Raw genomic sequence first — 14260 nt, forward strand, 5'->3', positions numbered from 1 at the left:
GAGGGTATTGCAGTTTCCTTTAATGAGTAAGTTAGTGTTATTGTATTCATGTTTTGCCAGACATTAAAAATACTGTGTATTCCATCGTCCATATTCAGAGACTTTCAGTAATTGAGGATGTTTGAACATTCATGCACAGGCTGCCTCATGAGATTCAGCCAGTAATGTTTCACAGATGAAATCACACCTTGGTCCATTGGCTGTATGCATGATTTATCATAAATTGAGTACCTCACAAAAATTGTTCAGTCTTCTGTAGCAACTACATCTTATGCGGAATGAGAAAGTGCATTGTCAAGTAAATGAACACCTCTTTCCAAATATGCACACACAACTAGAATAAACATAAACTAAAACCAATCTCTTAGGTAACACTGCCCAACCAGGCTATTTTCTAATGCATGGAAAAAAAAATACTAAGTTCATTATTCCTTCAAATTTGCACAATATTTTCATTTATTTAGTTTTTATTTTCCAATAACAGCTGGCTTCAATCACTGTTCACTTGTTAAATGGTGCAGAAAAGACCATCTAGCATTTCGCTACTAGGCTTAAGTCCATTAACATGCACTTCTTTTACAGTTTCATTAACATTGTAAATCTGTTACGGGAGAAAATTGTTCTGTTCAGTGTAACAGAAGAATTCATCACGAAAAGCATAAGCTGTTTATTTATTAACGCCAAGATTCTCGCTTTGAACAGCAGTTTCTTGAATCCTATAGAGATGTTGCAAAATTTAACAGGTTTTATTTATTTTTTGTCAAATGTTCAAGCTGAGCGAATTTTTATAGCCAAAAAAAGAGTGGGAAATAGACAAATGGGGCATCTAATTGATCAGCATGAGGCATAATTTCGCAGAGAAGGATTTAATTGCTTGAAAGTATTGTGGTTAACTAAGAAAAACTTACTTAGTAGTTTGTGGAAAAGTTACGCAATGTATTTTTGTCCAAATGTTCAATACCAAATGAAGAGTGGGAAATGGACATTTTTTTTTCATGTTGAAAAAATAAAATAAATTTCAAATCATGACATAAATTGAAACTTCTCATCTTTCTCTTGATCTGTATACTCTTAATATAATATGTCATATTTCATGCTTTCTTTGGGGGGATGGTCAAATGTTTTGTGAAATGATTTACATTGAAGTAAGAAATGAAATAGGTTAGAGAAACATTTGACACTCCTTTGCATTATCTCTGAAATTATGTTCAGCAAATGCAGTGCTTATGGAGAATGTTCAGTTTTACCTAGATTCTTACAGTTTTTAAGAGTTCCACAGGATATTTGCCTGACAAATTGTATAGGCTGTGCAGTCTGTTATTGTGTCCCATTGACATATATCTGTTATCTATGCCATGAGGTATAAAAGGTGCCACAAATTTTTCAGTCTAAAAAATTTTCTGATAGAGATTCTTCAAATATTATGAAAAGAGTGTTCTTATGGAATAAGAAGTAATGTCTTCATCACAAGTGCTGTCAACATCATTGTTCGTGCTCAATCACTTTCCTTGACAAAGAAAGTGAATATAAAAAAAAAAATAGATTCTATTTGCTGCTCTTCCTACTTCAGTAATGTATAAGCATTTGAGCTACTATATTTCTTTGTTTCTAACTTTCAATTTTTAAATGTTTTTCAAGGCCTGTAGTAGGTTCTGAAAATTTTTGCATTAGTGAACCATACTAGTACTAGGAAACAGGTATCTGTGGTGAAGGAAATAGTGCATTTCTTCCCATTGCTGTTGAAATAACACTGTTCTTCTTCACTAATGTGTGATGACAGAAAAAGGCTAATAATTGGATAAAATTGGACCCTTCATTCAGATAGCAGTTGGAATCAGTTGCAGACTTTCACTCATTGGTCTCCTTACATCACTAACGTACACTACGTGATCAAAAGTACCTTGACACCTGGCTGAAAATGATCTACAAGTTCATGGCACCCCCCATCGGTAATGCTGGAATTCAATATGGTGTTGGCCCACCCTTAACGGTGATGACAGCTTCCACTCTCACAGGCATACATTCAATCAGGTGCTGGAAGGTTTCTTGGGGAATGCCAGCCCATTCCTTATGGAGTGCTGCACTGAGGAGAGGTATCAAGGTTGGTCAGTGAGGTCTGGCATGAAGTTGGCATTCCAAAACATCCCAGAGGTGTTCTATGGGATTCAGATCAGGACTCTGTGCAGGCCAGCCCATTATAGGGATGTTATTGTCATGTTACCACTCTGTTGCCACAGTCTGTGCATTATGAACAGGTGCTTGATCATGTTGAAAGATGCAGTCGCCATCCACGAATTGCTCATCAACAGTGGGAAGCAAGAAGCTGATTAAAACATCAATGAAGGCCTGTGCTGTGATAGTGCCATGCAAAACAACAAGGAGTGCAAGCCCCCTCCATGAAAAACATAACAACACCATAACACCACTGCCTCCGAATTTTACTGTTGGCACTACACACGCTGGCAGATGACGCTCACTGGGCATTTGCCGTACTCACGCCCTGCCATTGTATTGCCACATTGTGAACTGTGATTCGTCACTCCATACAATGTTTTCCCACTGTTCAATCATCCAGTGTTTACGATCCTTACACCAAGCGAAGTGTGAAGTGTCATTGGGCATTTACCAGCATGATATGTGGCTTATGAGCAGCCACTGGACCATGAAATCCAAGTTTTCTCACCCCCCCCCCCTTCGCCTAACTGTCCAGTACTTTCAGTGGGTCTTGACGCAGTTTGGAATTCCTGTGTGATGCTGTGGATAGATGTCTATTACACATTATGACCCTCTTCAACTGTCTCTGTCAATCAACAGACGAGGGTGACCTGTACGCTTTTGTGCTGCACCTGTCCCTTCACATTTCCACTTCACTATCACATTGGAAACAGTGGTCCTAGGGATGTTTAGGAGTGTGGAAATCTCTCATACATAGGTATGACACAAGTGACACCCAATCACCCGATCATGTTCGAAGTCTGTGAGTTCCAGAGAGCACCCCATTCTGCTCTCTCACGATGTCTAATAACTACTGATGTCGCTGATATGGACTACTTGACAGTAGGTGGCAGCATGATGCACCTAATATGAAAAATGTATGTTTTTGGGGGTGTTTGGATAGTTTTGATCACATAGTGTATGAGCATCTGAGCTGTTACGGTTAACATTTGCATAACCCAAGTAACTGAATCAGAAAAGCATTTAATTTTTTGTCTTTTTGTGGCAGTAGTATTTCAACTGGTATAATGTGTTACTGCCTGACATCACATACCAATAGTATCTCAAGGCCACACAACATTAGAGTGCAGTCTTTCTAATTCTGTATGCCTGTGACTCAATGCCACCTCTAAGTGGTAAATAGCAATAAATTCTTTCCATATTGCTGTTATTCCATCCTGGACTTACCATTGTTTAAATGTGTAGTTGATCTGTTTTATGTCTTACTTTTGGACAAAGCATTTCACAAAATGTTTGACCTTTTTCCATAATTTTTTATGTTCTATAAGTTGTGCACTGTTTGTTTGTGTATACTTTGATCCTGAGAAAGTTTTACCGTGATTTGTTCTTTTCTAACTAATCTATAACCTGTAATTTCCTTTTGATCATCGGACCAATAGATTTACATTTATCTTTCGTATTAGTAGCACATATAAATCATTCCTAACTTCAGTAACAACAAAAGAAGTGTGACAGAGGTAAACACACACTTTCAGTGAGCTGTTTTAGAAGCTGTGGTGTTTTGAGATATGTCAGATGCTAGAAACAGTGCATTTCTCCTGGTAATGTTTAGCAATGTGTTTGTTTCCTATCAACACATAACAAGGATTCTGAAAGGAACTGTCCTGGAAGAAAATCTAAGTTATTTTATTTTTACATCAGCTTTGTGTTTGAAATTATTTAGATTATAGGAAAAGGGCTAGGCAAGCATATATTAAGGAAAGCAGCAACAGACATGTTACAAGTGTAGAAACTTTGCATTTGCCTGAACGTGAAATGGGAAAAAATGGAAAAGTACTTCATGGACATCAGGTGGTGAGATTGGGGCCTGAATCATATTCGAGCTGTAAAACACAAGCCACATGCATATTAGTGTGTTACAAACAAAAACATTTATTTTAATTATAACAGACTAAACAGGCTTCATTATTTTACTTTTTCAAAAAATTTCCAAACTGTGCATGGGTAATCCGCAAACCAGGTAATGCACAGCCCCATAATTGGGAGCTTGTTGTATTTTACTGTACGGAGATGATGTCTCTATACTATATGGAAAAGATAATGACATAATGTGCACAATTAGCCACTTGAATCATTAGTGTAAATTGTATGGCAGTGAGATCTCTAAAACCAAGACTGGAGTAGTGGCTTTCTTTGCCATAGATCCAGTCTAAACAAATATCTTTGTGGATAACAAGAATGAATGTTGGTAACGTACAAAAAAACCTTAAGTAAAATACAAGAGGCAGGAATGAAATTTGTGAAAAGACCAAGAGGATACTCAAGAGCAGACCTCTCAAGAAAGGCAATAGTTAGTGGAATGAACTGAATAGGCAAACGTTGCAACACTTGTTATTAAGGCATACAAACATAAGACTTCTAAATTTCGCACTAGGTTATTAACTGGCAGGTGGGAGACATGTAGGGAGAGATGGATGGATAATTTTGTAGAACCTAATCCCTGTAGTGGTGAAGAAGGAGGAGACGAGAAGAAGACAGAAGAACAAGAAAAAGTGAAACATATATACCCATTGTATTCAGATTAATTTTATTTGTTTGTTTATGGAGAACATGAACATGTAACAACTGAACACATGAAGTTAAGCATAAAATTTAATATAACAATTTCCTACTCCAATACTTTGATACATGTTTCATTGTCAGCATTTGACAGCCCTTCTACATGATCTTAATCACTAGCATGAATGGTCACTGCCCAAAAAACTCCAAGTGCTATCTTGATCATTCAGTTACAAAATGTAATGCACAGTACAATATACTTGATTCAATAGCTTTAGAAATGTGTAACAAATATTACGCTTATGTATTGAGACCTTTTTGAACTCAAAAAATTTACTCAATAGGAAACTACAGATCCCGCAAGTATCAAACATATGAACTGAGTTTTTTCCACTTTCTACAGGGAGGAATCCTTAGCTGCTTTAACCTGCAGCACTAAATAAACACTTTTATAGTTACAGTATTTACTGGCCGTCAAATATTAATACAATATAAATCATTGGATCCTCGTACCTGGGAAAAATTAAAGTCAACACACACACACACACACACACACACACACACACACACACACACACACACACACTAGTAATTACAGAAACTCAGAGTCTATCACGGAATGCAGACAGTGACAGTCCATAATAATTTGACCAAGTTCAGAATGTTCCACATGACTTAGAACTGTAAGGGCTGAAAGCACATCAGCATCAATTGTGAGATTGTAGCATTTATTCATGCTTCTGACATCTATTGATCTTATGTTGAGCCAAGATTTCTGTGCTGTAGGCCCACATAGTGTATATGAACATAGGCCGTTATGGTTCTCACTGCTTCAAATTATTTTTATACTCCACCCAAGTTTTTCCAGTAGTGTGTTAATATTCTCATCTTGTGTTTGATTGTTCCGTGAAAATATTCAGGCCACTACACTGAATATCAAGACTTTCTTCCTGTAAAGTATGAAAAGATAATTTTGTAGAAAGTAGTATGCCTGTGATTTCCATAAGCAAACAACAAACAAACAAATCCTGCTAAGTGACAGAAGATTTCAATTTATCAAAAGGAAAATTCACTTGAGAAAAACTTGAAATTTCTAAGAGACAGAATGGCTACCTGGTACTTCAGGAGGGGAAATTACAGTATTGTTGATAGACATACTTGGAAAAAACTCATTCATAGTTTTCAGAACTGTTAGCAATACTAGAATTTCACTTCCCGAAGGTAAGTAGTGCCAGCCATTCTGTCTGTTTATAATTTAATAGGCTATTTTAATGTGCAGGTTTGAGTGCAGGATGCTGACATGTAATGCTTGAAATGCTGAAAATAAGCTGTATTCTGAAATGTGCAGGGATACCTCTTACCTTTGCTCAACTTGTGATGTTCATAATCCTGGCTCCCCAGCTTGCACTGCTTAAAGAGGGATGTGAGAAATAAACGAGTATGCAATGTTGAAATGTTTGGAGAAAGAAGGATAAATCACTTAGAGCTCGAGTGTGGGTTCCTGTAGTCATGTCCTAGTTCATGAACCACGGGCAACGTATGAGTGGCCAAGTAAGTGGTCCCGACAGTCGGGATACCAGTTACTTTGGAATAAGGCTGGGCATCTCGGACATATTCTGAGTCGTTGTCACCTTTGTGCTCATACGGCAAAGACTACCAAATCCACCGGCTAGTCCCTCAGCCGTTAGGGGTAAAACCCAATGGGACTCGGGGCAAGTAAGGCTAGCAACCTGCTTCCCTGGTACTTTATATATGATGCTGGCAACAATCAGAGCAAAATGCCTCGGACCTTTGGAGGTGACGGAGTCCCACCTCTAACTGACAAACCAGGGACTCCTAAGATACGACTTGGCAGACAAATGGTAATGAGATGGGGAGCTATTAATATCAATGGGGGCTACTCTGGGAAGAAGGTAGAGCTGGCAGAGGCTGCAAGTAAGATGGAACTGGACGTTTTAGCCGTTACATTCGGGTAAGGGGTGAGAAAGAAGAGGAAGTGGGAGAATACAAGGTCTACCTGTCAGGAGTCAAAGCAGGAATAGCACAATGGGGTGTAGGGCTTTACATCAGGAAAGAAATGGAACCCAGCGTAGTTGCAAAACGAACGACTGATGTGGATAGATTTGACTGTGTCTAGCAAGAAAATTAGGATTGGGTCAGTATATTCGCATTGTGAAGGGATAGATCAAGATAAGATGGATAGTTTTTATGAGGCACTCAGTGATGTAGTAGTTGTTAGAGTAAAGGACAAGGACAGTGTTCTGCTCATGGGTGATTTTAACGCCAAGATTGGAAATCGAACAGAAGGGTATGAAAAGGTTATGGGTAAATTTGGAGAGGATATGGAGGCCAACAGGAATGGGAAACAACTCTTGGATTTCTGTGCCAGTATGGGCTTAGTAATCACAAACTCCTTTTTTAAACATAAGAACATTCACCGGTATACTTGGGAAGGCAGGAGAACCAGATCTGTCATTGACTATATAATAACAGATCAGGAATTCAGGAAGGCTGTGAGGGACACACATGTATTCAGGGGATTCTTTGATGACACTGATCATTATTTAATGTGCAGTGAAATTGGGATTGTGAGGCCGAAAGTGCAGGAGGTCAGGTCCATATGTAGGAGGATAAGAGTGGAGAAACTTCAGGATAAGGAAATCAGGCACAAGTACATAACAGCGATCTCAGAAAGGTACCAGTTAGTTGAATGTAGTCAATTACAGTCATGGGAAAAGGAATGGACAAGGTACAGGGACACAGTACTAGAAGTGGCTAAAGAATGTCTTGGAACAGTAGTATGTAAAAGTAGGATGAAGCAAACAGCTTGGTGGAATGACACAGTCAAGGCAGCCTGTAAAAGGAAAAAGAAGGCGTATCAAAAATGGCTACATACTAGAACTCTGGTAGACAGAGAAAGTTATGTTTAAGAAAGAAACAAAGCCGAACAGATAATTGCAGCATCCAAGAAGAAATCTTGGGAAGACTTTGGAAACAGGTTGGAGACTATGGGTCAAGCTGCTGGAAAACCATTCTGGAGTGTAATTAGCAGTCTTCGAAAGGGAGGTAAGAAGGAAATGACAAGTATTTTGGACAGGTCAGGAAAACTGATGGTGAATCCTGTGGATGCCTTGGGCAGATGGAGGGAATATTTTGAAGAGTTGCTCAATGTAGGTGAAAATGCGAATTGGAGAAAATGGTCAATAGATTGCAGTGCAATAAAGCAGCTGGGGTGGATGAAATTAAGTCGGAACTCATCAAATACAGTGGAATGTCAGGTCTTAAATGGCTACACAGGATAATTGAAATGGCCTGGGAGTTGGGACAGGTTCCATCAGACTGGACAAAGCAGTAATCACACCAATCTTTAAACATGGAAACAGAAAAGATTGTAGCAACTACAGAGGTATCTCTTTAATCAGCGTTGTGGGTAAAATCTTCTCAGGTATTGTTGAAAGGAAAGTGCGAGTATTAGTTGAGGACCAATTGGATGAAAATCAGTGTGGGTTTAGGCCTCTTAGAGGTTGTCAGGACCAGATCTTTAGCTTACGGCAAATAATGGAGAAGTGTTATGACTGGAACAGGGAATTGTATCTATGCTTTATAGATCCAGAAAAGGCATATGACCGGGTTCCTAGGAGGTAGTTATTGTCTGTTCTACGAGATTATGGAATAGGAGGCAAACTTTTGCAAGCAATTAAAGGTCTTTACATGGATAGTCAGGCAGCAGTTAGAGTTGACGATAAATTGAGTTCATGGTTCAGAGTAGTTTCAGGGGTAAGACAAGGCTGCAACCTGTCTCCACTGTTGTTCATATTATTTATGGATCATATGTTGAAAACAATAGACTGGCTGGATGAGATTAAGATATGTGAACACAAAATAAGCAGTCTTGGATATGCGGATGACTTAGTTGTGATGGCAGATTCGATTGAAAGTTTGCAGAGTAATATTTCAGAGCTAGATCAGAAATGTAAGGACTATGGTATGAAGATTAGCATCTCCAAAACGAAAGTAATGTCAGTGGGAAAGAAATATAAACCGGTTGAGTGCCAAATAGGAGGAACAAAGTTAGAACATGTGGACGGTTTCAAGTACTTAGGATGCATATTCTCACAGGATGGCAACATAGTGAAAGAACTGGAAGCGAGGTGTAGCAAAGCTAATGCAGTGAGCGCTCAGCTACGATCTACTCTCTTCTGCAAGAAGGAAGTCAGTACCAAGACTAAGTTATCTGTGCACCGTTCAATCTTTCGACCAATTTTGTTGTATGGTAGCGAAAGCTGCGTGGATTCAGGTTACCTTATCAACAAGGTTGAGGTTACGGGTATGAAAGTAGCTAGGATAATTGCAGGTACTAGTAGATGGGAACAATGGCAGGAGGGTGTCCACAATGAGGAAATCAAAGAAAAACTGGGAATGAACTCTATAGATGTAGCAGTCAGGGCGAACAGGCTTAGATGGTGGGGTCATGTTACACGCATGGAAGAAGCAAGGTTACCCAAGAGACTCATGGGTTCAGCAGTACAGGGTAGGAGGAGTCAGGGCAGACCAAGGAGAAGGCACCTGGATTCAGTTAAGAATGATTTTGAAGTAGTAGGCTTAACATCAGAAGAGGCACCAATGTTAGCACTGAATAGGGGATCATGGAGGAATTTTATTAGGGGGGCTATGCTCCAGACTGAACGCTGAAAGGCATAATCAGTCTTAAATGATGATGGTGGTGGTGGTGATATTATACACTAATTTGAATAAAACATTTCAAATGACATGTCTCCAGTTTTTATTGGTTTCAGAGAAACAGCTGGTTACAGATATAAGTTTTTGTTTCATGTTCTGGTACTTCAGTTGCTAGGGTATTTTATGTTAAAGTTGTGAAGCTGTGCTAGAGTTTACATAATTGGATTTCAACGGTGATTGTGATTTGTTGGCCAATGTGTCACACATAGTTACAGATTCTGAGTATGCCAATATGGTATTTGTGTTGGAGTTTTGTAATGGAAACACTGCTGCCGCTTGTTGAAAATATTACAGGTGATTACCTAACCTTAGAGTTCCAGATTCAGGAATGTTTACTCATGTTTTCACTAAATTGCATTGAGGCTGGTGTAGTGCCCAGCAGTCATGTCTCATGGGAATGGATGAAGTAAAAGTGTTATTCAGATGTGTAGAACATTGTCTCCTAACAATTTGTACACATATCAGTGTTTCACATACAGTAATATGGAAGACATTATGAACACACAACATCCATCCATATCATTTGCAGTGGTTTCAACACTTTTGAGAAGGAGATGAAGATAGACAACAGGTATTCGTAATAGCCTAATCCCAACTTGCCGAGTAATCTCATTAATACTGTATACTGATGAATGCCCATCTACTTGTGATGGTATCAGCAACAATTGTAAATCTCGTCAATAGCCCTATGAAAACCTACATGTCTTTGTGGAGATACATTTTGAAGAAAATTTCTGTGTAAATTTGTGGACTGATACGATAGACAATCAGTTGATTGGGTCTCATCTGCTACTGCATCGTCTGACTGTGCCCTGTTACCTGGACTTTCTTCAAAATGAACTTCCAGTATTATTGGAAGAAGTACATTTTTATGTAGTGAAAACTATACTCTTCCAGCACGATGGGGCTGTGAGATGGCACAGTGGTTAGTACACTGGACTCACATTTGGGAGGACAGTGGTTCAAATCTGCATCTGGACATCCTGAGTTAGGTTTTCCAAGATGTTCCTAAATCGCTTCAGGCAAATGGCAGGTTGGTTCCTTTGAAAGGGCACGGCCGACTTCCTTTCCCATCCTTCCCCAATGAAATGGGATCGATGACCTCACTGTTTGGTACCCTACCCCAGATCAAATTCTAGTTGTCAGGTGACATATCATCATAATTTAGCTTTCTATGGAAGATGGATCAGCAGAAATTTTCGTGTTTTGTGGACACTGTAATAGATTTCCAGAAGTTATCTGACAGTGTAATATATGTATGAGAAATCATCAGTTTACCAATATTTCTCTTACTTTTGTCAGTGACAGTATATGGCTACGTCTATATTGTGTGATAAGTTTGTATGTATGGTTTTGTTATAAAAGTACCAAAGTACCAAGTGCTGCATTCTTCCCACTTCCGTTTGTTATTTTGAATTAATTGCAATTCATGTGTCTTTGCCACCACAGACCCGCGCCATTTATAATTCTTATGAAATAGTTGTACTACTAATTTGCAGAAGTAATCACTAACCCCATATGATGAAAACGTTTTTCTTTTATATAGCAATATGTGAGAGTGTCTTGTAGAATTTTAGAGTGTATTCTCTGACAACCAAACAATTGAGCATTATTGTGGCTCTGTTATTAAAAGTGTTTCAATTTAAGTCAAACCTGCTTTATTTGATGATGTCTTTGTATTTGGTCAGTAACAAATTTTTAACTACTTTGTCTATATTAGTGGTCTCAGATAATACATGCATGCATTATCTATACTGCAGTGTATGCTGTTAGAAAACAGTAAGCAGAGTAGTAGAAAAATTGATCATGTTGGTTGAAAGTGATACTCATTTAGTAAGGACAACTTTTCCATTACAGGGAGTTGACAATAGTCATGGAATATCTCATAGTATCGTGTTGGATCTCCTTTTGCCAGGGGTAGTTCAGCAACTTGACGTTGCACAGATTCAATAAGTCATTGGAGGTCCCCTGCAGAAATATTGAGCCTTGCTGCCTCTGTAGCCATCCATAATTGCAAAACTGGTACCGATGTAAGACTTCGTGCACGAACTCAAATTTCAATTGTGTCCCATAAGTGTTCAATGGGATTCATGTCAGACAGTAGGGGTCACCCAGTCATTCGCTCAAATTGTCATGAACATTCTTCAAACCAATCACAAACAATTGTGGCCTGGGGACATGGCATCCATAAAAATTCCATCATTGTTTGAGAGCATGAAGGCCGATCGGTTCAGTTGGACCGGAGGACCCAGTGCACTCCTTGTAAATACAGCCCACACCATTATGGAGCCACCACCAGCTTGCACAGTGCCTCGTTGACATCTTGGGTCCATGGCTTTGTGGGGTCTGCGCCACGTTCGAACCCTACCATCAACGTGTACCAACTGAAATTGGGACTCATCTGACCAGACCACAGTTTTCCAGTTGTCTAGGTTCCAACCATTATGGTCACGAGCCCAGGACAGGCGCTGTGCAGGTGATGTCGTGTTGTTAGCAAAGATACTTGCTTCAGTCATCTGCTGCCATAGCCCATTAACACCAAATTTCGTTGCACTGTCCTAATGGAAACATTCATTGCCCTTACCATATTGGTTTCTGCAGTAATTTCACACAGTGTTGCTTGTCTGTTGGCACTGACAGTTCCATGTAAAAATTGCTGCTCTTGGTCATTAAATGAAAGCCATCAGCCACTCTGTTGCCTGTGGTGAGAGGTAATGCCTGAAATTTGGTGTTCTTGGCACACTCTTGACACTGTGGATCTCAGGATATTGAATTTCCTAACTGTTTTCAAAATGTGTCTAGCTCCAACAACCATTTCATGTTCAACGTCTGTTTACTCATGTTGTGCAGCCATAATCATGTCAGAAATCTTTTCACTTGAATCACCTGAGTACATGTGACAGCCCTGCCAGTGTGCTCCCCCTTTATGCCTTGTGTATGCTATACTACTGCCATCTGTATATGCACATATTGCTATCCCATGACTTTTTTCATCTCAGTGTATTTTGATTAATTCAAGATCTTCCAACTGAGTGCCAAAACTTTATCCTGTTAATCAAATGTAAAATAATAATCAGCAAATGAATTCTGTCAAATTGCAAATTAATACTAGAAAGAATGATTTCTAATATCAGACATTGCATTAAAGGAGATAAACCCCCTATCAGCAATAAAAGAATGAAAGGGAGATAGTTCACCAACAATGTCCTGGAACCTTACTCCTTTAGATTTTTGGCAGTGGGGATGGGTGACAAGGCAAAGAGTGCACAGAAAAAGTGAAAGCAAGAGACAAATTAACCATTTGGATTACAAATAGCACTGCTCTGATAAAAGAGTGCCAAGAAAACCTCAGAGGAGCTACTTGTGGTATTGTCAAGAGAATTCGAAAATGCATTGATGTCACAGGTGGTATTTGTAAAAAATCAACTTACAACTTAATCATTAGCCTTTGCATAATACTTTCTGTCAGTATGGATTACATACAACTGCATCTCAATGACCAATAAAAACTGGACACTTGTGATATGGGAGGTTTTAATTAAATTAGTCTGTACTATTTACTATTAAAATACTTACTGTTTATCCTGAAACATCCTCTATTATGACCAGCAGCTGTTGGGTGACAGTTCACACACATGCAAAGTATTCATGGAATGTTCAACAGAGATGATTCATATTGTAAGACTAGCAGAAGCTTTCGTCACTGATTTGAGATTAATAGAAGCGGTAATGTTTTAAGTAAACAGATGTAAAACTGTAACGATAAAATTGGACACCCTTCCAGTAAAAGAGATGTGTGAAGTACAGTAGTATCAGAAGACGGAAGTTTTTTTTACCATAGAATGGGATACTTTATGTTAGGGCACTTGCTAGCAAGCATTAGTAACAGTATGTTTATTCAGAATTCATGTCTGACAAGCTGAAAATTTGCTGTTATTATGTGCTGTGCTATTTTCTGTTGCATTCCAGATCAAACGTTCGCAGATAAGAAAAGGCATGGTCATGGTGTCACCTGCATTAAATCCAACTGCTTGTTGGGAATTTGAAGGTGAAATTCTTGTACTACATCATCCAACAACCATAAGCTCTCGTTATCAGGCAATGGGTAAGTAAACTTTTGTTTAAATAGTTAATTAAATTTAGCAGTGGTGATTTTTTTTACAGTTTTCGAAGAGATAGCTTTAATAAGCATAGAAACTTGAACTTGCCTTCACTGTAACATAAGATGCTGCTGCATAACATGATTTCTTGGTACATCCGACTTCATACAAACCTTTAGCACAGCATAAAACTGAACAGATGAGCTCATTGCGTTCCCACTGTGCGTTAGGCTCGCGATTATCTATCGCGTTCTTATTGTAGAAGAAGTACGTCTTCTATGATTATCATGTTTTTATGAAGATCACTCAGGAAAGAACACATAACATAGGCAGTGATTACAGAATAATAACCAATGGAACGTTGCTGAAATCTTGGGTAGAAGTCTCAAGAAACGTTCTGTGAAATCAACAATGGAACAGTTAAAACGTAGCACATCATTTAAAAGCCATGGAACCCTTGCACGCCACAGCATGGGGTAAGTACATGTCAGCACTCCTCACGGCGGGCAAACCTCGTTGACACTTGCATTCCTTCAGCTGATTGCGGCTGCCAGCCGCGCGACTGCCTTAGTTGCCACAAGCTAATTTCACTGAACTACAAGAATTAGAGCCATATTATAGTCTTGTATTACAGTGGTGTTATACAGCATCTTTATCCACTTACTGCAACCCAGTTTCCATGCATC

The 14260-nt window shown here is 38.9% G+C and overlaps 1 protein-coding gene across 1 annotated transcript in view; it reads left to right on the plus strand.

The window, feature by feature from the left end:
• The window catches only part of LOC126201425 (GTP-binding protein 1), a 136507-nt gene that overhangs the window by 100029 nt on the left and 22218 nt on the right, over window positions 1–14260 (plus strand). Inside the window, exon 10 of the mRNA XM_049936785.1 lies at window positions 13444–13579. Coding sequence (XP_049792742.1) covers window positions 13444–13579 — 136 coding nt within the window. The remainder of the gene's footprint in view (window positions 1–13443; window positions 13580–14260) is intronic.

This window comes from Schistocerca nitens, chromosome 1 (assembly GCF_023898315.1).
Source record: "Schistocerca nitens isolate TAMUIC-IGC-003100 chromosome 1, iqSchNite1.1, whole genome shotgun sequence".
Classification (NCBI taxonomy): Eukaryota; Metazoa; Arthropoda; class Insecta; order Orthoptera; family Acrididae; genus Schistocerca; species Schistocerca nitens.